Source organism: Siphateles boraxobius, unplaced genomic scaffold, assembly GCF_051911475.1.
Source record: "Siphateles boraxobius isolate OS27281-9 unplaced genomic scaffold, OSU_SipBor_1 61, whole genome shotgun sequence".
Lineage (NCBI taxonomy): Eukaryota > Metazoa > Chordata > Actinopteri > Cypriniformes > Leuciscidae > Siphateles > Siphateles boraxobius.
The window spans coordinates 8,713,766-8,738,535 of record NW_027509188.1 but is presented as its reverse complement, the minus strand read 5'-3'; the positions used below and the strand labels follow the sequence as shown (position 1 = coordinate 8,738,535).

General features: G+C 37.9%; 1 protein-coding gene across 3 annotated transcripts; it reads right to left on the bottom strand.

Annotated features, from left to right (window-relative positions):
• Nucleotides 1–1,583: 1,583 nt before the first annotated feature.
• Nucleotides 1,584–23,149, bottom strand: LOC143718352 (uncharacterized). Of its 3 annotated transcripts, XM_077209445.1 has the most exons (4): nt 23,103–23,149; nt 21,442–21,542; nt 19,729–20,161; nt 1,584–2,789 (listed from the first exon to the last, which is right to left on the bottom strand). In XM_077209445.1, the coding sequence occupies exons 3-4, from the start codon at nt 20,060–20,062 to the stop codon at nt 2,143–2,145; spliced, it is 981 nt and encodes a 326-aa protein (XP_077065560.1). In that variant the 5' UTR covers nt 20,063–20,161; nt 21,442–21,542; nt 23,103–23,149; the 3' UTR covers nt 1,584–2,142. The 3 variants fall into 3 exon arrangements, with proteins under 3 accessions (XP_077065560.1, XP_077065559.1, XP_077065561.1); XM_077209444.1 differs by lacking the exon at nt 21,442–21,542 and having other exon boundaries at nt 23,103–23,148; XM_077209446.1 differs by lacking the exon at nt 21,442–21,542 and having other exon boundaries at nt 19,729–20,105; nt 23,103–23,138.
• Between the last annotated feature and the right edge of the window lie 1,621 nt (nt 23,150–24,770).

Sequence of the window (24,770 nt, the reverse complement as noted above, 5' to 3'; positions counted from 1 at the left end):
TTTTAAAAAGGCAGTGAATGGCCATTTATGTTTTGAATGTTGTGTGTATGTTTTTTTTTGCCATCTACAGGAAATCTAATTATTTTAGTCAATCAAGTTTTAAATATGGATATTTTTCTTACTCGAACGCATCGCTTCACTTCAGAAGACCTTTATTAATCCCGCAGAGCCGTGTGAAGCACTTTTATCATGGATGGATGCTTTTTTATGGACTTTAAAACATAAACGTCCATTCACTCCCATTATAAAGCTTGGAAGAACATTTAAATTAAAGTTAAATGTTCTCAGCACGTCTTAAGATGTTATTACAATTAATATATTATGGATTTACTTGACGATGAAAAGGATTATGGTAAAAAATAACAGCATTGTTTATATATGAATTACATGCCAAGACACAATTATTTCAGTTATTTATTTAGGTATAAAACAGTTTAATTAGTTCTGATAAAGCACTAGTTAAAGACTCAGATCAAATACGCTTGTAGAATATAATTAATACGCAGAATATAATTAATATGTATTGTGTGCACATTGTGTTATTTATTTAATATATGATCTTTGTATGTATACTGTTTTCGTGACGCTATGTGGCCTTGTTAATTGCCCCTTGCGGACAAATAAAGTGTTTTGAATTTGAATTTAACTATCTGCTGTTACCTATTTCTAAGCATCACTAAGAACAGTAAAACATAAATGCTGTCGGCCAACAGCAAATATTTACAATGTTGTTGTCATGATAAACGCCTACTACTAATAAAAATGACAAACAATGAATAACAAAGCTCCGAAAAGTGTTTCGAATCAATACATTTACCTTTCAAACATTTTTATTTGTGACGAATATTAAACTAGAGACAAAACTATCATATTGGTTCGAGAGCCGGGACTTGAACTCAGATCGCCTGAAGCACAGCTTTGGCACGTTTTAGTGCTGCCCATTGTTCTTAATACTCCGAAGCCTAATTTATGTAGCCTATTAGAAAACTACACTCTTAACCTCCATGTAAATGCAAAGCCTGTATAATTCACATTTCTACTGTTTACGTTGGTTTTTGATCACAAGGCCTACATTTGTTGTTGTAAATGTGATTTTTAGTACCATCTGTATGGCTGAATTAAACCAGTATTTCCAGCGTTTAGTATAGTAACGTTGACCAAGTGGATCACGTATAATGAGCTGGTGTGAGGGGAGGTGGGGTTAATTTGAATATTCATGGTCCGCCTTTATTAAATGAGGCAAGGGTGTTTCCACAGGAAAAAACGTTAAAATGTGTAATTTTGGTGATCAAAGATGAATTCTAAGGGACACAATTATTGACTACAGGGGGACTTAAAAAAATTAGAAAATCAAGAAATAAATCAAAGTTGATAAGTTATTATTGGATACATTATTAATCACTTGATATTTGTCAAAACTGTTTTCGCATTATTATCTCAAACAATGGTCAATCATGAACAAATCATGAACAAACCATTAGTAAATTATTAATTGATGTATAATTATCGATGTATCGTGAAGTTTTACGCCGGTGTGGGTTGAAAAGCACAAACATGCAATTATGTTAAAGCAGTGTTTTAAAAAAAAAGAGTAATTTATTTGTTTTCAAGTAAATAAACATTTATAAATGGGGGATTTTTGTGGGTTATGTTAAATTAATTCACTCATCAGCACAAACTTGGGTTCTGTGTGGAATCTGGCAATAATGTGAACTGGTTTTGCCGTCCACTGAAGTTCACATCAGGTTAAAGAGTCCATGTACATCACAGAAGACCCTCACCAGTCAGCACTTACACTGCAGTACACACTACAAAGGGTTCAACACCTGTTATACATAGTGTAAACATATGAATAAATCATTATACAAAGCTTTCTGCAACCCCTAATCCAAAGTCTAAACTATTCATCATGCATAAACATGTTTCATATCACTTATAAATCTTCAAGTAAGAAGTTACGCGTGTAACGTGATCTCATGAGCGAATTAGAATGTAAAGTCAGTCTGGCATACTTGCGTTTGCATAAACACTAACGTACATCAAGGGGTATGTACAGCTTCTAAATCAGTTTTACATCTAAACAACTTCAGATATGTACAAATGTTTATTTTTCTTTATTCTACTTCTCCCCGGAATGAATTCTCATGTGGACTTTAAGGTTTCCGTCTTGATTGCAACTCTTTCCACACTGGGGCATGTGAAAGGCTTCTCTCCAGTGTGAACTCTCATGTGGTAATTAAGGTTTGCTTTTTGTCTGAAACTCTTTCCACACAATTTGCAGGTAAAAGGCTTTTCTCCAGTGTGAATTCTTGTGTGGTAATTAAGATTTTTTTTCTGAGTGAAACTCTTTCCACACAGTTGGCAGGTGAAAGGGCTCTCTCCAGTGTGGATTCTCATGTGGTCTTTAAGGCTTCCCTTTCGACTGAAACTCTTTCCACACTGTTGGCAGGTGAAAGGCTTCTCTCCAGTGTGAACTCTCATGTGAACTTTGAGGTTGCCATGTTGATTGAAAATGAATCCACACTGTTGGCAGGGGTAAAGCTTCCTCCCAGTGTGAACTCTCATGTGGGCTTCAAGCTTTCCAGGCTTATTGAATCTTAGTCCACACAGTTTGCAGGTGAAATTACCCATAATCCCTGTCTTTTGAGCCCTTTTTTGTGAAGAAGTTTTTTCAGTCTGTGAGCTATTAAAAGATTTTTCTTTAGTTATGACATCGTGAAGTGTCTTGAATTGATCTTTCGCTTTTATTTTATTCAGATCTTGACTCTCCTTTTTCGACGGCACCAGGTCTAAGGCGAAAGAGACATAAAAGTTAATCTCAGTTTAATGCCACAAAGCAACAGATATCAAAACATTTGGACAAAACATCAAAACTAATAACATGTATGCTAGATCCTATACACAATCAATCTGTGCGTGCATGTATAACTCTCTCGAACTCAGCAAATGTTAAGACCCGAGCACAATTTCCTCAGTCTTAGGCTGTTTACATGGAAACAATCTGAAGAGAAAACGCAAAAACGGGGTGGGGGGGGGGGGGGGATCTGCGTGCATACGGTGATGCAAAAGTGTGTTCGATGTAGTATGCACTAGGGCTGGTCCGAATACCAGTAGGGATGGGCGATATGGCCTAAAATCCATATTGCGATATACATTGCAGCCTCTTGCGATAACAATATATATTGCGATATATAAATTATAATAGAACCATTTCAGAACAGGCTATATAGACCCTTAGGAAAGCCAAACTGCTACATTTTTTTTTTTAAGAAATAAAAAAACGTTGTATGTCGTTTTAAGAACATTTATTGTGCAAAAGCAAAACTGCAATTATACAACACAATTTTGCAGATAAATGGCCTTCTAAAAGGCACTACACTTAATTTGTTTAAGTCTTTGGTTCTTAAATGCCACCCAAATTGCAGAGAAAAGAAAAACTGGTGTCTTTTTAGTTAAGGAACAACATACACACTATACTGAAAATACTTCCAGTATTAATTAGGCAAAGAAAATTATTTTGTGTAATGCACAGATACTTTAAATAAAAACATATTTCAAACCTGCAGCCTAAGGTAACGCATTTGGTTTTAAACATTTTGTTCTCCTAATGAAATTAAAACTGGTGTCTTGTTAATAAAGGAACGGACACCGTGAATTAGGGATATACTTCCAGTATTAGGCATGGCTATTTTGAATAAAGAAAAGTCTTCCAAGTGTAGTGCATAGATACTTCAAATGAAAACATTCTAAAGTGCTAAATGAAAGCACTAAATAAATAAATAAATAAAATACTTCCAGTATAAGGGACATATGCGTCAACAAAAGAAATTTTTTAAATTATAAAAGTTTCTTTACAGTAGAGCCATGCCATATATACAGTAAAAAGTGCAAATGTAGCTGTAGTTATTTTCTTAAAGGACACAAAATATGCAAAGAACAGAAAAACTGTCTGGTGTCTTCTCAGTTAAAAAGAATCCTAAAATCAGGCACAACACTGAGATTTTGTTTAATACACACCATTTGTCATTTGTAAGGCCCTAAAGATTATTAGCCAGGAACACAAGCTTGTCCACAGTCTCTGGTTTCAACAGAGACCGGTGGCATGTAACAATGTTGCCACCAAAGCTAAATGCCCTTTCCGAAGGAGCACTTGTGGCCGGGATACAGATATTTCTGGGCCAGTCTAGCCACCCTTGGAAAATTAGCTTGGTGCAGCCGCCACCAGTCCAGTGGGTCAGTCTCTCCATCAACCTGCATTGTCTGCAGGTAACTTTTTAGCTCTATTTCGATGACCTCTCTGTCAGCGAGAGCAGCTGTGCCATCGGAGGTCTTTTTGAAAAAGCTTCCCAGGCTCCGTTTTACCTTCTTTGATTGCCTCAAAGAAGCTGCTTCAGCACCATCAGTTGCTGCTTCTGTGCTTGTGTGCGGCAGTGGCTCTCTGACCGTTGCAGCTTGCACCTCCAACAGTGACAGAATTTCTGCTACCGCTCTGGTGTTGATGAACTCCTGGCGGTCATCAGCTATATATGCATCTTTAAACCGTGGGTCGACCAAGGAGGCCATATCCAGCAGGTCAACTGTTTTTGGGTCTGAGTACTTCTCGTTTAAGTACTCTAGGATGACTCTCTTCATGTCCTTTCAGTTCTGTGTCATCATCAGCTGCAGCAAGAACAGTGTTGTTGAAAAGATGGAGAACAGGTTTTATGTACGACACACTGACATAATCTTATCCAGACAGCGCGTTTGTGAATTCCAGCAGTGGGCCGAGGGTCCGGCTTATATATTCCAAGACATCTGTATCTTGCCAAGTGGGTACCAGGTGTTTGGTTTTCCTGTCTGCTTTCAGTACCTGTGATAGGGCCTTCTCTTGTTCAAGCACCCTCTGGATCATCATCTGGCGTGACCCCCACCTTGTTGGTGTTTCTGTGATGAGCCGATGAAAGGGAAGATGGTGCTCTGCCTGGGCTTTCTTCAACTCTTTTCTTCTTTTCCAAGAGTATGAAAAGGCACTCACAATCTTCTTGCATACGCCAACAGCACGGTCAATTCGAGGGTCTTTCACACTTTTTTCTGTTGACAAATTTGTAAGACATTATTAGTTAATTTCATCTATAAATCTCTCTCTCTCCCCACACACACTGAACAACTATCATTACACCTATTGAAATGCTTGATTAGGATTGATTGAACATCATTTAACACAAATGCAACATTAAAATAGCACCATTGGGTATACAACTGAACAGAGGCAAATTCTCTAAACGTAAATGCAACATTACTGTGCAGTAATATAGGCAAATATTATAGTAGTAGTATAATGTTAAAATATAATTATGCACTATTATGAAGGGGGTTTCCGGTTTGAACATGGCGACAGCGTAGTGAAGCAGCTCCCCGATAAAAGTTCAGAGTCTGCCCCCTAAACCTAAAGCCTGAGTGTAACATAGATGATTTAAAGAAGACAATATTGGGGGCTCGGGATATGTCAAGAAGGAAAACCAAAAGGAATGCTGGAAACATTAAGCAACGCGGCAACGAGGACGGCGAGCAAGTGAAGTTAGCATTTGAGCTAGCGGAGATGGAGCCGGAGTCAACGGCGGAGCTAACATCCGGAACAACGCAAATACAAGGGAAAATGTCGGATTTGGAGGCAGTCCTGCGGGAGATAAGGGATTTTAGGCGTGAGACAGCAGATGGTCTAAACGGCATCAGAGAAGATATTAGAACGACGAATGTAAGGATCGATGAAGCTGAAAGACGAATCGGTGAAACGGAGGAGCGAGTTCTGAGCATTGAGGAAATCACATGTGAGCTCATCAAACTCCACAGAAAGATTGAGGATAAGCAAATTGATCAAGAAGGAAGGGCCAGAAGAGAAAACATTCGTTTACATGGGATCAAAGAGGGGGCCGAAAAGGATGCAGAATCAGTGGGGGCTTTTGTGGAAGCTCTACTCAGAGAAAAGCTAGAGTTGCCACCAACGTACCAGCTCAGTCTGGAGCGAGCCCACCGCTCGTTAGGGCCTCCCCCATCCGAAGATGCACCACCAAGATCTATAGTGGCTAAGTTCTCAAGCTACAAATGTAAAGAGGACATTATTAAGAAGGCATGGGAGAAAAAAGGGTTCCTCTTTGAAGGGAGACGGGTGTATGTAGATCACGATTACGCACCTGAAGTGATGAAAAAGAGAAAGGAATACGCCGAAGCAAAGAGAGTGCTGAGAGAAAACAAAATCAGATTTCAAACACCGTTTCCCGCGAAGTTTCGTGTTTTCTATGAGGGAGACACATGCCTCTATAACTCCGCAGCAGAGGCGACTAGAGACATGGTGGACAGAGGATTTCAAGTGCGTATGGTCAAACCAGCGATAGATCCACTGGAGAGGTCCCAGCGTCGGATGTGGAGCTCCATCCGGGGAACAGGCAGACAGGACCAGGCAGGGACTTCTAATTTGGGATATAAGGAGATACTACAAGCCTTTAGAAGATCTACGGAGACTGCACAAGAGTAGGCCCATCAAGCTACAGTAACCGGCAGTAACGTTATACTACATAGGGGGTTAAGACATTTTCTCCGTATTATGTTTTCAGCGTTGAATAAAAAGAAACTAGGTGAGCAATTTTTTCATTTTTCATTTTCAGCAGGCGAAAAGTGAGGATTTATTTTATTTCTATTTTTTTCTTCTTGAAGTTGTAATTGGGGAATCTGTGTATAGAAGTGACTGATGGGAAGGACCATAAATGGTCATGAGGGCCCCCTAACTTTCAGGGGATTCCCCTCAGAGCTTGGTGTGAGCTCAGGAAAGGTTGAAGACTGTAAAACCTCAGGTTTGGAAACAGTGAGAGTTTTGTTTTGTTCTAGTGTACTTTTTTGTTCACAAAGTTTGTTTCTTGTAGCACAGGGGGTAGAGACATTGATCTTAAACAATAGTGTTTTGGTAAATGACAATACAAAATAGTACATTAACCTGTTAACCGTTTCCAGAGCGTCGGCGCACTGAAGCGGTTTTTTTTTATTTAGTTCAAATTTACTATCAGATTTAATGTTATACCTTGACAAACTATACATCATTAAAAAGATATAATACTCAAGATTCAGTATTTGACCACTATTGTATTCTGAGAAACTTTTAGTGACAGTTATGTCTTAATTTGTGTCAGGAGTTATGAAATGGAAAAATGAGTCGATACCTTTAATATGAATTATGAGCGTCAGCTGGTCCATTCATAAAAAACACTCCAAGCTGTCGTCATGACAGCGATTCGCAAAACATCGTCCCTCAGGGCTTTAGCTCAAAAATGTGCAGACTTGGAGAAATATTGATATATTCTCATAGATTCACATCATATTTCTATAGACAGGAATAATATTTGTTGAATTTATACCCAAATGCGTCATGTAATCATTATGATCGCTTCTTACTGAGATGTGCTGTGTTTTCAATTCATACCAATAGCCTGAGGGCGCTATATGCACAATAACAGTCCATATATGGACCACGAAGAAGACCCATAGTCATGTGACATTCCAGGACGTCACTGATACAGAAAGTAGCTGACAGAGATCGCTGTAACATGCAGATAAAGATGTTTTGAAGACAATAAACATGATTGCAATGATATTTGAGTTACCTGTGTTCTTCAAGCCATGCCAGGTATTTCATAATAATAGATTATATTTATAATGCAATGATAATCGATATAGATTTCATCATCGTGCAGAACACTATAAATAATAAATTTTCTGTCGGATTTTTTTTTATCTGAAGCCAAATTAGATCACAGAAGATTATTTAAAACACTCGACTTGCGTTATAAAGTAAGTTTGGAGCACAAACATGGTTTCAATCTCATAAATGGTCGTGTATTGATGGTGTGCTAAGCTAACATGCTAGCTAGCCCAGGTGCACCTGCCACCAGCAGTTATTGTTTTATGATTTTTTTCTAAATAGGAATGCTTACTGAAATGTTTCAGTGCATTTGATACCAGTTTCAAATATTTAGTGAGAACTTTGATAAAAGAAATTAGGGTTTGAAACCCTATGAATAGCCTGTGAATAGCCAGTCGTTAGTAGCTATAATGCAGACAAAAGAAATGCATATTTAGAGCCATAACCAGTCTGGAGAGGTGTAAATGTGTGCAGGGGAGACTGACTCTGAATGGGGCTCGTTTGCACCACAAAATAATAGAGACAAAAGACTGATTAGATGACTCAGAAGATAACTAAACATCAGTTTGCATTTTAGAGTCTAATCAAAATAAAGTAATTTGACATGATCTTGAAAAACATTTAACTAAATACAGAGTTTTAGACTTATCATTTTCAGATTTTAAATATAAAATGGTCACACATATGGCTTTAGCTGCAGTGCATTTCTAGATTGCTCCAGGGCCAACTTCAATTTTATTTTTATGAAGATGTTTCATGAAAGTAAATTTCTAATAACTTTACAAAACTTTGAAGCTATTTAAACATTTTATTTTCATTATGACAATAATTATTTCTACATTTACAATAAACTACTAGGTGTCAGCTTTCAAATGAGATCATACTTGTGCTTTTAGTGCAAAGGGTTCATGAACTGTATCTGTTTAAGTTTGGGTATGCCATTTCTGGGGATTTTTCAAAAGTGGCCTTGAAGGTTAACAGGTTAAAAGTAGCTTCGTATAATATTAACGGTTTGGGTAGCCCTGTTAAAAGGAACAAGGTAATTAGTAAAATGAAGAAAGAAGAAGTTGGGATACTTTTTTTTACAGGAAACCCACTTAACGGATAAAGAGCATGAAAAGTTGAAGAGAATGGGTTATAATCAGGAGTTTTCATCATCTTATAAATCAGGCCGGAGAAGAGGGGTATCAATACTGATATCAGGTAGAATTAGTTTCGAAATGCTGAAGATAATTAAAGATAAAGAGGGCAGGTATGTTTTCGTGATAGGCAGATTGGAAGGGGAATTAGTAACCTTATTAAACATTTATGCCCCTCCAGGATCAGATTGGGAGTTTTATAAACAATTTTTTGATCTGTTGACAACGGAGGCAGTGGGGATGCTAATTGTAGGAGGAGATCTTAATCAGAGACTTAATGCACAGCTAGACTCATCAGGAAAAGCACAGCAGAAAAACCTTATAGGCAAAAAAATTAAGAAGATAATATCATATCTGGGAATTGTGGATATTTGGAGGGAACTAAACCCATCTAAGAGAGATTATACCTATTTTTCTGTACCACATTCAGTATATTCAAGGATTGACTATTTTTTTATTTATGGAAGAGATAGATACAAAATAGAAAGCTGTGATATTGGAGTGATGGACCTGTCTGATCACTGTCCAATATTTTTAAATATAATGTTGGGGACAGAAAAGAAAAAAACAGTATGGAGGCTGAACTCAAGCCTGCTTAATGGTCAAATGAAGGAGGAAATTGAAAAAGAGATCTGTGAATATGTGGAACAAAATGACAATGGGGAGGTTTCTCCATCAGTACTGTGGGACGCATGCAAAGCAGTTATGAGAGGGAAATTGATAGCAAGATCGGCATTTAGGAAGAGAAAGAAACAAGAAAGGCTTAAAACTCTACAAAGTTATTTGAAAAGATTGGAAGAAGAACATAAAAACAAAGTAGATAGCAAAATTATGGCTGAAATTAAAATGAAAAAGGCAGAGATTAATGAGATTTTCTCACAAGAAATTCAGAAGAAAATGATTTATACTAAACAAAGATATTATGAAGCTGGGAGTAGATCTGCAAAATTACTGGCATATAGGCTTAAAAAACAGGAGACGGGAAGACATGTTTACAAAATTAAAGATCCACAGACGGATTCTGTGGTTTGTAAAACAGAAGAAATTCATAAGAGTTTTGAATTTTACTACAGCAGGTTATACTCCCAGATACATAATGATAATGAATGCCAGGTTGATGCATTTTTAAACAGATTAAATTTACCACAAATAACAGAAGAGCAAAATAATTCTTTGGTGTCAGAAATAACTGCGGAAGAAATAAACTTAGCAATTTCTAAACTCAAAAATAATAAAAGCCCTGGTGCAGACGGATATATTTCTGAATGGTATAAAATGTTTAGAAAAACTTTAATTCCACTATTACACAAGACTTTTAATTGGATATTAAAAGGGGGAGCTATTCCTGATTCATGGAGGGAAGCAATCATATCAGTAATCGCTAAGGAGGGCAAAGATAAAACCAACTGTTCAAATTATAGGCCTATAAGTGTGCTCAATATAGATTATAGATTATTCACAGCAATTCTAGCACGGCGCTTTGAAAAGATTTTACCTGATATTATAAGTTTAGATCAAACTGGATTCATAAAACATAGACAAACCCATGACAATATCCGCAGAACATTGCATATTATGCAACATATTAATGATAAGAAGCTAGAAGCCTTAATAATGGGAATGGATGCAGAAAAAGCATTCGATTCCGTAAGGTGGGATTTCTTATTCCGGGTAATGAGGAGGTTTAACTTTCATGAAAGGTGCATTGAGACCATTCGGGCTATGTACACAGGTCCTATAGCAAGGATCAAGGTCAACGGTAGCTTATCTAACATCATTAAGTTAGAAAGGGGCTGCCGTCAGGGATGCTCAGTAAGCCCCTTGCTATTTGCCGTTTTTCTGGAGCCGCTAAGCCAGTGGATAAAACAAAATAATAGCATCAAAGGTATTGTAATGGCAGGGTTAGAACAGAAAATAGCTTTGTTTGCGGATGATGTCCTGATTTATCTGGAGAATCCCGATTCATCCTTGCCTATATTGATGGATTCATTTAAGGATTATGGTATGCTGTCAGGGTATACAGTTAATGTCCAAAAAACTCAAGTCATAACCTTTAACTATGAACCAAATCAAGTTTTAAGACAGAGTATCAATGTTAATTGGAATATGACGTCTATGAAGTACTTGGGTATTAATCTACCAAAAGAGTTGGGAAAATTGAAATCCTCAAACTACGATCAAATAATATCAAAGATTAAAATGGACTTGGGAAGATGGAATTTAATACCGTACTTGAGTTTGGTATCAAGAGTGGAAGTGATTAAGATGAACGTTTTACCCCGGCTGCTATACCTATTTCAAAATCTTCCAATTGAGATGTCAGGAAAAGAATTTAATGAGTTGGACAAAATTATATCTAGATATATATGGCAGGGTGCTAAGCCAAGAATAAAATATAGAACATTACAATTACCTAAGGGGAGCGGGGGTCTAGCTTTACCTTGTCTAAAAAGTTATTTTCAGGCGGCACAGTTGAGGGTTTTGATTCATTTGTGTGATTCAGAATATTCTGCAAAATGGAAAGACATTGAGGGAAAACTAATCGAGGGGCTCCCGATACAAGCTTTTCTATGTGATGAAACACTGAGGTCTCATCTGAAACTAAAAATAAATCCATGGTTGGGGGTATCGGTTAAAATGTGGTCTAAAATTGTGAAGAAATACAATTTAACAGGTCATTGTAGGTTTTTGAGGTGGATCGCATATGATATAGATTTTACACCCAATAAATTGGATGGCAGGTTTAAATTGTGGAATAATGGCCCAAAAATGTATTGGGAGGTTATCAAAAATCAAACTGTAATGAGTTTTCAGAAAATGAAGGAGGTCTATGGTCTCCAGAAGCAAGACTTTCATAGATATCTACAGCTACGTCATTACTTGGGAGAAGAATTAAAAAAAGTTAATCTTGGTTCTACATGGCCAGGGATCATAAAAATAATGATGGAAGCATATAGTTCACAGATAGAACGGAAAGATATTTCTAAATTGTACAAGATTCTGGAGGACTTGAAAGCAGACAACACAGTATATGTAAAAGAAAGATGGGAGAGGGAGGCGAACATAGTGTTGTCAGGAGAGAATTGGGGGGAAATAAATAAATATCATTGGAAAACCACAAATTCCTCATTCTGGAGGGAATATGGATGGAAAAATACACTAAGGTTTTTTGCGACCCCAGCACAGAGAAAACATGGAGATACTAAATGTTGGAGATCCTGTGGTGAAACTAAAGCAAATCACTTCCATATCTTTTGGGGTTGCTCCCATATAACACAATACTGGACACAATTAAAAGTGGTAATTGATGAGGTGATAGAAACGAAAATACCAATCAGCTTTGAAATGATGTATCTTGGGATAGCTGAGACTCTAAAATTAAAAAGAAAGGACGATTATAAATTGCTTCGAATTATGCTGTTGGCAAGTAGGAAAGCAATAACCAGAAGATGGCGAAGTGATTTGGTGCCTAAAGTGGAAGAATGGGTAGATGTAATGCTAAGCATTTATAAGATGGAAAAGCTAACTGCGTCATTAAGATTGGAAGTCGATAAATTTAACAATATCTGGAAAGGATGGATAAAATATATTAGGCAACATAGAACGGATTTTGTTTAGAGACTTGTGGTAAGGTCTGAATGTTTTATGAATACCTCTTTAATGTACTATGTAGAAGGATGAAGAAAGCAAATTTACTATGCAAGGATTGTCACGGAGAGTAACACATACCACACCCCAGTTCTAAGCTACAATTTTATTTTTAATTTTTTGTTTTAGTTTTATGGTTATGTTTGGTTTATGTTTCAAAAAACGAATGTCTTATCATTAAGGGAATTCAAGGAAAAACAAGTTTTGACTGTATTTAAATATTGTCAATGTTTGCCTTATTGTTCTGTAAAATTCATATTGTGAAAAGACAATAAAATATAAATGGAAAAAAAATTATGCACTATTATATGAATATTATATTAATTATTTTTGTTTATATATATATATATATATATATATATATATAAATAAACAAAAATAATTAATAATTAATATAATATTCATATAATACCAAGTGGGTTTATATAAATATTTATTAAAATATTAATATTATGCATATGCACAAAATGTTTTAACCTACCGATGGCGAGGTGCAGCCTGTGTCCAAAGCATTGCAGCCTGGTCCAATCATTCAGAGACGCTGCCTTGACCAAGTTCGTTCCGTTATCAGTAGTAATGCAAACTTGGCTTTCTTCTTTAAAACCCCATGACTCAAGCGCTTCCTTGAGTCCTTGTGCTATCTCCTCGGCCGTATGTTCAGCGGGGAAGTACGACGTCTGCAAACACCGGCTGCCAAGATTCCAATCATCCGTTATATAGTGAACGGTCAGACTGAGGAAAGGCTCCATGGTACGGCTCGACCACAGGTCCGTTGTAGTAGCAAAGTATTTCAAGTCACGCAGCTCTTTTTCAACATTTTCACGGAGCTCGGCATACACTTTTGGCATCTCTGTTTCTGTGAAGTATTTGCGGCTTGGCACCTCATATCGTGGATCAATAGCTCTGATCATGGCTTTAAAGCCGCGTCTCTCTACCGTTTGAAAAGGGACCATGTCCTTACACAAGTAAACAGTTATGGCCCTGGTAATTTCAATCCATCGCGGGCTCTTCCTGATATAAGGAGTACCTTTTGAAAATGACTGTTGGATTGAGGTTTGGATCAGTTCCTGTTTTTTCTGTCCAGCGTTCTTCTTCGTACTGGATTTTGCGGTTGGCTGCATTGCCTTGCAATGCTGGTATTCAACGACATGTTTAGTTTTGAGGTGGTAGAACAGATTAGTCGTGTTACCTCTCTTAGCTGGAACTTTTGCCCCACACACTCTACAGAGTATATTTTCCTGCTGCCCGTTTGGACGGCTTAAATCCAAACCAAGTCCAAATAATAGATGTTGCACCCGTCTTTTTCACGAGCTCCTCTGTTTCGCTGACGCTTTCAGCCATGTTTATTCAAGATGACGAATATGATGATGCGTTGCAGCCGGCTGCAGCTCGTGGCTCTAAATTTCGCGGGTAGATTGCGTCATCAACATGCATTATCGCGATGGTGCAATAGAATTAAAATCTCTATCGTAGGCCAATTTTGTATCGTTTATATCGCATATCGTTTATATCGCCCATTACTAAATACCAGTAGTAATGAACATCGAATATTCGAAGCTTCGAAATCTCTATATGTCTCCGACATCCCAAGTCTCCCAGAAATTCCGGGAGTCTCCCGCATATTGATAGCGGCTCCCTGATGCCCGCAAATTAGTTTAAATCTCCCGAAATCTAGAGCTCGCGATCTCCAAACCGTGTAGTGCGTGCACGACAGAGAGGGAGAGAGCGAGAGACCTTGCGTGTGTGTGCAAATGTGCGTGTGTGTACAAATGTGCGTGTGTCTGTCTGTCCGTTTGCATTTTGATTATTCCGAGAACCATTCATCCAAACGACTTCACAAGGGAGTGCAGTGTCGTATTTGGTGCAATATAGATAGACAGGCGAGACGCGACATGTTCAGAATTAATAAACTTTTAATAAACTACAGAACAGCGCGAGCGGGAAACATATAAAAAGTTATATGTTAAGTATTATATTTCACCAGATTTTATTGTGTAAAACATATTCAAGCGCGAATGAGAACCGTTTCGAGGGGGATGCCAGGTGTGCAAAAAAAAATAAAAATAAAATACTCGAATGTCACATTTTCAAATCGAATACCAACCCACCAAACAAATATTCGGGTCCAGCCCTAGTGTGCACTCTAGGCGGCTAGGTGGCAATGTGAACCACTGCCACACAACAACACCAAGTCCGCGCGCCTGCGTACAACCTTCCTTCTACTTCTCTCCCTAGTAGCGCGAAATCAAAACATGGCGGAGCGAACAGCAAAAAGACTCTTGTACGTTTATCAGAGCTGCTTGGGCAACTTGAAGGTCCGACTTATGGAAATAATCCGACATGTTGGTTGTTATTTTCCTGTACTGGCGCATGCCTGTGACGTAAACGCGTATGCGACGAGAGCCACCGTGAGCAGATTTGCGTCTTTACCCTTTAGACGGGAACGCGACGGTGGAGCGTTTTTAAGACTTCCACTCTGTAGGGTGGTTTCACTTTTTTGCGTTTTTAAGCCCCCAAAACACCGTTGCCGTGTAAACGAAAGGCACATCCGATAAAATATTTTTACGTTTTCACCCGCAAGCGTTCTCGTGTAAACAGGGCTTTACTCTCATTTAAATTTAGGAAATTTAAGGACATACAAGCGGTTAGAGCACTGAAAATCTGGTCATTGTTTTGCTTAAAAGCCACATAAATTTGAGTGTTGTCACTTATGAACTCGATAAACAAAGCATCACGCTTCATCAGATTCCTCTGCTTTTCATTGTTTTTGGAAGCCATGCAGTGGGGAATAAGTCTTGAACTTACATCAGAAGAAGAAATTACTCTGATGAGGCTTTTTTCAGAGGAGGGTATCAATTCTGATGAATGAGGAATTTATTCTTACTTACATTAGTTAACGAGTTATTGTTACATAAGCTTATACACATTTTACTTATTGGGCTTTTCATAAACTACATTGTCAAAATGAAATATGTGAAATCAAGTGACTTGTTGAATATGATATATACGAAACAAGGGTGTAAATTATGTTATACAATATATACTTTAATACAAAAGTGCAGCATGATGAATGTTACGGTTTAAGAACATTTAGACCAGTGTTTAGGTATGGTTGACTATACAGTTGAACAAGATCTGTTTGCAGAAATTGCACAAAAGGTGCGTGACTGTTCAAGTCTCCATGTTTAGATCAGTGTACTCAATAATCTGCCTTTGACCTACTGCTTTGCGGTTTGACCAAAAATTTATATCACGTTTTTTTTTTCAAAATTATGCCGGTTTTCCGGGGGTTTTTTTCATGCATAATCAGGTGTTCAAAGCATTTTCTACTGGTTGAGAGAGGAATTACTGCAGTAAATTGACTTAGGATGGTCTATTTTACTGTCATTAGTGAATATTGTAGAATAGAATAGCGCCCAGTATAACCTAAAATTGTTATTTATTAACGTTCTAATAACGTTCTTATAACCAGGAAATAACGTTAATAGAACATTTATATAACGGGAGAATTTAACGTTCTAATGACGTTTGAATGATGTTCTTATAACCAAGCAAGAACGTTAATACAACGTTTATATAACGGGAGAATTGAACGTTTCTTATAAGGTTTTGAATAAAGTTCTTATAACCAAGAAATAACGTTAATACAACGTCTAAAAACTGGACGTTTTGAATGTTCCTAGAACATTCAGAAATAACGTTTTTATAACTTAATGGGAACGTTATGAAAACGTTCTTATAACCTAAAATTGTTAGATGGGGAGGAGGAGAGATTCGCGATTGCACTGAACACGTTTTAAGTGCAGGATTCTCTGAGCGAGCCCACAGAAAATAGACCAACGTGAGCAGCGTGTATCTGAGAGCGCGGCACATTATATTCAGCGCTCGAGCAGAGAGATTCACACTCACGCATTATATTAATGTACTTTCGCGCTACAAAAATACGCTCTCTACATTTGACAGGAAAATAACGCCATAGTTCTGCATCATCCATCTTCCCTGTAACGTAACACCAGAGCACTGCTGTTTACCCATAGACAGTAAAAGAAAACTGCTGTTTACCCTCGCCTCGCAGTCTCTGCTTAGAAGCGCAACATTGTAAAGGGTCCGTCTGAAACGGTGTCGCAGTGTAGTGTCGCAGCGTAGTGTCGCAGCGTAGCGTTCGTTCCGAACTTTGTGTAATTAAATACATCGGTATGGCGGTATATTAAAAATGAATATCATGACAAAAATATACACCGGTTTTCGGTATGAACCGGTATACCGCCCAGCACTACTTTGACCTACATTATTCATATTTTTATTATTATTATTATTGTTTTAAATAAAATACAAACAAACACCACTACTTTGGCTTCCTCACATTATTTCTTGTAGTTCTTCAGTCACATTCACCTTGATAGGCCCATTAGGGGTGTTTTTTGTGAGAATACAGTAGAGATCCTTGATTCTTGAACCTTGGCCCTCTCACCCCCATTCTCGTCGGGGAAAGAGAAAAGTAACCTCAGCCTAATATCAGCCTAGCTTACTGAGTCCCCTTCTATAGTACCCCAAAGGTTACGTTTGATTAGAAATTTAACAAGCAATCAGCACAGTGAGTTTGAGAGTACTAACCAAAATAAAACAAAAAAAAATTAACTGTAAATCTTCAATAATTATAATTACAATAATAATAATTGCATCATCACTTAATTGTTTTGTTTGTTTGCTGGCACACAAAACCAACAAAGTTGAACGTAAGCCGACACATCATGACAGCGCTCAGACCAAAGCAAAGTAGTGACAGACAATTCTGCATCAAAGACAGTTAACAGCGATTGTGCCATTTTGGAACCAATGTTGATAATGAATAATATTATTAGACTGGCACAGCAGCTAACAGTAAATCTATGTAAACAGTGTTTCCTCAACCATTGTATTAGGGGGACGCCCCGCCACACTCTGATTCCAGTAAAACACAACGACCGTGCATCACTTTTACTTTTGTTTAAAACAACCATTTCTCTTTAGGGAAAAACAATCAAGAAAAACATGCTTAGAGCACCTTCTAGTGGCCATTATATAAAACACAAAGGAAAAACCCTAAATGAGGTTGCGTTTAAAAGCAGGCGTTCATCAGTGGATCCCTAATATATTCGCTGATAGACGCCACTACCAAGCGCTCCTGTGTGTATCTGTGTAAGCGCTTGATGAAGAGCATCAAAGATGTCAGTGTAGCCAATCACAGACATACAGGTCCTTCTAAAAAAATTAGCATATTGTGATAGTTCATTATTTTCCATAATGTAATGATAAAAATTAAACTTTCATATATTTTAGATTCATTGCACACCAACTAAAATATTTTAGGTCTTTTATTGTTTTAATACTGATTATTTTGGCATACAGCTCATGAAAACCCAAAATTCCTATCTCAAAAAATTAGCATATCATGAAAAGGGTCTCTAAACGAGCTATTAACCTAATCATCTGAATCAACTAATTAACTCTAAACACCTGCAAAAGATTCCTGAGGCTTTTGAAAACTCCCAGCCTGTTTCATTACTCAAAACCGCAATCATGGGTAAGACTGCCGACCTGACTGCTGTCCAGAAGGCCATCATTGACACCCTCAAGCAAGAGGGTAAGACACAGAAAGAAATTTCTGAACAAATAGGCTGTTCCCAGAGTGCTGTATCAAGGCACCTCAGTGGGAAGTCTGTGGGAAGGCAAAAGTGGGGCAAAAAACGCTGCACAACGAGAAGAGGTGACCGGACCCTGAGGAAGATTGTGGAGAAGGACCGATTCCAGACCTTGGGGGACCTGCGGAAGCAGTGGACTGAGTCTGGAGTAGAAACATCCAGAGCCACCGTGCACAGGCGTGTGCAGAAAATGGGCTACAGGTGCCGCATTCCCCAGGTCAAGCCACTTTTGAACCAGAAACAGCGGCAGAAGCGCCTGACCTGGGCTACAGAGAAGCAGCACTGGACTGTTGCTCAGTGGTCCAAAGTACTTTTTTCGGATGAAAGAAAATTTTGCATGTCATTCGGAAATCAAGGTGCCAGAGTCTGGAGGAAGACTGGGGAGAATGAAATGCCTGAAGTCCAGTGTCAAGTACCCACAGTCAGTGATGGTCTGCGGTGCCATGTCAGCTGCTTGTGTTGGTCCACTGTGTTTTATCAAGGGCAGGGTCAATGCAGCTAGCTATCAGGAGATTTTGGAGCACTTCATGCTTCCATCTGCTGAAAAGCTTTATGGAGATGAAGATTTCATTTTTCAGCACGACCTGGCACCTGCTCACAGTGCCAAAACCACTGGTAAATGGTTTACTGACCATGGTATTACTGTGCTCAATTGGCCTGCCAACTCTCCTGACCTGAACCCCATAGAGAATCTGTGGGATATTGTGAAGAGAAAGTTGAGAGACGCAAGACCCAACACTCTGGATGAGCTTAAGGCCGCTATCGAGGCATCCTGGGCCTCCATAACACCTCAGCAGTGCCACAGGCTGATTGCCTCCATGCCACGCCGCAATTTCTTTCTGTGTCTTACCCTCTTGCTTGAGGGTGTCAATGATGGCCTTCTGGACAGCAGTCAGGTCGGCAGTCTTACCCATTATTGCGGTTTTGAGTAATGAAACAGGCTGGGAGTTTTTAAAAACCTCAGGAATCTTTTGCAGGTGTTTAGAGTTAATTAGTTGATTCAGATGATTAGGTTAATAGCTCGTTTAGAGAACCTTTTCATGATATGCTAATTTTTTGAGATAGGAATTTTGGGTTTTCATGAGCTGTATGCCAAAATCATCAGTATTAAAACAATAAAAGACCTGAAATATTTCAGTTGGTGTGCAATGAATCTAAAATATATGAACGTTTAATTTTTATCATTACATTATGGAAAATAATGAACTTTATCACAATATGCTAATTTTTTTAGAAGGACTTGTATATGTTGAGCACGTCAACACAATGGCCAATCAGAAGCGTTTAAAAATCCGTTCAACGGCGCTCAGATGCTAGAGGGAAAGGCTGGTATCGTCACAATTTAAAAATTTCAGTACCAAAGTCGGTACTTTTGACAACTCTACATATAAGGCTGTACATCCATCTAGTGGTTACACCTCAGTATTGCAGATGATAAATGGTGCATGATTTAGAGCTAAATATTTATTTACCAAACATTTAGGGGATATTTAGTTAAATTTCCTTTAAAATACAAAATGTAAAAAAAAAAACTGCTGAACATTTAAATAAAGATCAAATGACTTAGTTGAGCTTTGCGAATGAAACCAACCTTCAGTTTCTTCATGTTTCACACTGAATGTTTCTTGAATCTTCACGTCTTCTCTCTCCTCTTTAATAAACGCCATCTTTGTTTCTTCCTCAGTTTCCTCAGTTTCTTCATGTTTCACACTGAATGTTTCTTCAATCTTCACGTCTTCAATCTCCTCTTTAATAAACGCCATCTTTGTTTCTTCTTGTTTCACACTGAATGTCTCTTGAATCTTCACGTCTTCTCTCTCCTCTTTAATAAATGCCATCTGTGTTTCTTCCTCAGTTTCTTCATGTTTCACGCTGAATGTTTCTTCAATCTTCACGTCTTCAATCTCCTCTTTAATAAACACCATCTTTATACATACATGGATCTCAGTCACTTCACCAGGAGTTTTCCTGTGTGTTTGGATAAAGTCAGCTCTCAATCAGCTCTCGTTCAGTAGTTCAGTTCACTGGTAAGAGAGTCATTCAGAGAGAGAGTTAATGGACTTAGATGACCTGGGGCCGTATTCATAAAACATTTTATCTTGCCACAAAGAGTTCTCCTAAATGCCAGTAAAAGCTTAGTTAAGAGTTGTCTATTAAAACCTATTCACAAAGCTGCTGAGACCAAAGTTTACTAAGGAATAGAGAGAAGTCTTGAGCTAAGAGTGAGGGCGGGGTTGACCTCGTTGCTATAGATGATGTCAACACGCTTACTAACTATGACCACAGAGATTGGCTGATGGGGAGGGGTCTCTGTCAGTGAAAGAGGGTGTTCCTCAATGGGTGCATCTCACGTCATCAAACGTCACTGAAGGCCATCTCAATTTGATGTGAGTTTTGCATCCTTCATTCGCCCCGTTTTGAAGGACACATCAGACTATCCTTCTTGGCCTTAAATCACCCACAATCCTTTGCACACATTTAAATTCATGACAGAAAACGAGTCGGTATTGAGTAAATAATGTTTTCGAACATGAAAGCATTGATGTTATTCTTTGTTTTGCTGTGAATTAATGACTAACACTAAACTGCCAATAATGTAAGCCACTGGAAGACCGCAGACGGCTGTCATTCACTATAGTGCATTCATAGAAAGCCAGTCAATATTAAGGTTTGTAATACAAAGTATTTTTTCAAAATTAAGTAGTTAAGAAGTTTTAATAGTATTTTCGGGAACATGTGTGACATAAACATGCGCTTTTACTAGACCGTCTCATTCAAGAGTTTAATAGCAGAGGAGGACACAAGCCTCTGAAGTACTGAACTAGAAAAGACGCAGTTTTGGTAATTCTCCATTTGAGAATATTGTAGAATGAGGTTGCATTATCGTTATTAAGATTTTAAAATACAAATGTTGCCATATTCAATAATGGATTTAAAATGTAGGTTAAGTGTCACTAATTAAACTAGTATATGTTCAGCAAATTGTCAGCCTCTTACATGTCTGTATCTCAAGAGATTGCAGAATTCAAGCGACAAATTATGTTTAATAACGTAAGTTCTGGGGCCGGTTTCACAAAGCTATTTTAGACCGGTCTATAGTGTTAGACAAGTCTAAAATTTGCTCATAGACTAGTCTAATGCAAGTTAGACTGTTTCACAAAAGTAAAGACTGACTTAATTTAGACAAAAAAATTCAAGCGAAAAATTATGTTTACTAAAGTAAGTTCTGGAGGAGCAGGTTCAAACGGTCTCTCTAATCATCTCCGGAGCAGGTGTATATACACACAGACGAGAGCCGACTCACCTCGACAGTTTTCTGTATCCCTCCGCCAGCCCGACGGCCAGGGATACTGGGGAGAATGTGTGTTTCCTCGTGTCTCAGCTCCTGTAGGATACGAGGGAAGACTGCAAGGAAAATTAGGAAAATGAGGACGGAGGAATCGAAGGAAAGCAATTATTTACATTGGAATATTCTTGATCACTCGAGCGTCACTTCAATGTCATCTGCTGCGGTCAAAGGCTCTGCCCTTCTGTTGTTAAAGTTTGGTTATTTAAGAAATTAATGAATATTAAAGATAAAGCAAGATTCCTTGTTGATATATGCATCATATGGTTTATTTAAACGGTAAAGCATCAATTAAAATTATTGTGACAGATGTGAAGGAGGAGAATTTATACGTGCGTCAGGTTTCTCGACAAGAAAGACTTCCGCATAGGAAACTCCTGTGCATCCTCGCTCATGACTCCTCAGGAAATTATCATTATTTCTAAATGTGAAGTAAATACTGTCCTGTGACTACAAATAAACCGAAACAGACGCGACTGAATAAGTATGTGTGCCCTCTTTTCTTTTGAGAAATAACAATAAATACCACTTTATTTCTGTGACTAATGTGCAATCTTTACACAAATTAATTAATTATGATCAATGTATCACCTTAGTGTGAAAATGTGGTAAAACATCCATGCATGGGTTTTAAATCTTCAATGAAACAAAAATGTCAACAAACGGCCACTTTTATCATGTTTGTTTTGCGGTCTCGCTAGTTTCCAGTGATTTCTTTCCGATTAGTTTTCTGATAAAACTTGAATTTGTTGGTGAAATGATGAGTTTGTGTGACGTTGATCCAGAGAGGTGTGTTTTAGTGCCGCTCTGGAGAGCTTTATGCCCGACGGTGGAAACACAGAGTGGTTTTGGGCTCTGCGCTACAGGTCCGAGGCTATTAGCCCAGACCGGCCCGTTTAAAGCCCTGGCTAACTGGCCCGACAGTGGAAACACTGCTAATGGTGTACAGTGCCTTTGGGCGGATTGCAGCAACAGCCATTAGGATTGTTTGTGATCTGATCCAAGGGATTTAGGAATCCTCAAGACTACACCTAACGTTTCACAGATTTAGGAGCTGGTTTTAGCACTAAAATGCTTTGTGAAATACTCTTACAGCAAAAATTTGGACTGACATGCACTATTTTAAGTGTTTCTCCTAAATCGGCAACTTAGGAGCTACTTTTTGCCTTAAGATGTTTTGTGAATGCGGCCCCTGATTAGACAAAACACTTGAAACTAACACCGCAAACTAATAAAAGAATACAAATTGTAAGTTACAGACAGTAGCTATATATTTTAGGCAGTTTAAGTAGCTATTTAATGATTTATAGAAATAGAGCACTTCGAATCACTTAATCATTTGTTCTAAGTCAATTGGCTCAAATGAATCTGCGTTTCAAAAAGCTGTTTGTTAACCAGTGACTAAATTAGTGTTAATGAAAAATGTATTCAAAATATAGTGAGCGAAATGAGACGAACCTTTCATGTCACTCAAGAATCTTTTGTTACTTTGTTCTTATGAAATGTAATGAAATGTTAAATTTGATAATACATAATTCAATCGGAGTCCCTTGTAAAACTTTGAAGACGATAGGACAGTTTCCATCGGTTTAAACACTATCAAAATTCTTAAAACAAACCTTTCTTCAGCCGAATCACAACAGATGCAGGAGCGCGGCGCAGACTTGTGACGTCACGCCAGCAGACCAAAATAAAAGTCCTGTTCAGACGCTTCTGCGTCTAAAATCACAAAAGTACACACATTTTGAAGAAAAAAATGAGGAAAAAAAGATGACAAAATGGTTAAAGGTATAGGTGAAATACATTTTATAACACAATGGTAAGTTCATAATACAGTTAACATTGAGAGTTAAAAAATAAAAATTAAAGCTATAACTATCCAGTCAGAGAGACATTTTTCTTATGGCTTATGTCTACTTTATCATGTTTATCATATTTGAAAGTTTATGGCTTTAAAATGGGAAAAGTAACCCAAATAATGTAAATAACTGTAGAAAGATTAGGAAGATTTGATTTGAATAAATCGTCTACTGAATCTAGGACAATCATTATTTTTTCATTAATTTTCAGGTATTTTTAGAGCCAAATGAACTTTATATGTCCACATTTTAATCAGAAAAAAACACTGACATTTATATGCGTTTCAATGACACACACACACACACACACACACACTAACACACAGACACACACACACTTTCTGGAGTAGCAGTGACATGAAAGCTACATGAGTGGTTAGATGTTAAAACATTTCACTCAAACTATATCCCTAACTATATACTACAATATATTCTACAAAATGTAAAAAGACACATACTAAGAGTTACCATACTCTAATAATATTCACAATGCTCTGAGGAAGTAGTGACTGGAAATGTATCCATTAAACACCAATAAGCTCAGTATTTCACCAGGTGAAAGTGCAGAGGTCAAAATAAGCCAAGCGTAGGTAATTTGTTTAACAACCTGATAAGTCACTTATGAAATTACATTTTATATTTATTATGACAGAGGCAAAATAAAAATAAAACATTACAACAAATAGCCATTGTAGCTTTATTATGTTTCTATATTCACTTACTCAAGTGTCAGCTTTCTGAAGATACTTTTATTAAGTGTGTAGTCACAAGGACAAATGAGCAGCAATCATTTTATTTCAGGCATATGATTTGTGCTCTCTCTGTACAAATTGGGGGTGATAACAGAATAAATGAAAACCAAAGCATGATTCAGAAGTAATCATTTTTATTAACAAAAAGAAAGTGTTACACATCAAAAACAATGTACAACCGGTGTATACAGCATAAACAAGCACATTACAGCCTCTGAAGGTTATTTTTGCATTGCTTTACTGTTGCAGAATGGAAAGCACACCCAACCTGCGTGTGGAGGATGGAGAGCTGGTGCTTATTTATACTTCTGCGTCGGACCTACTCCGGAGCCTCAACGCTATACACTACGCGTTGGTTTTCATTTATACTTCTGCGTCGTTGTCCGCGTTGACGCGCAATTACACATGCAGAGGGAACATGTGAAACCCGAGGGAGGGGTTCTAGCAGACCAATCACAGCGCTTGCGTCCTCATAGAATTGACGCGTTGTTACATTTTTGGAGAGGTGCACGTCAGGGTACGCCGAAGGGTACGCGCGCTATGCACAGCCTACGGCGTAAGTTCGACGCAGAAGTATAAATTGGGCTTAAGCGGGCAGCCACCGTAGAGAAAGTCCACTAGGGCTGGGTGATATGTACATTTAAAAATTTTTTGGGCAATAATTGCCTTTAAAAAT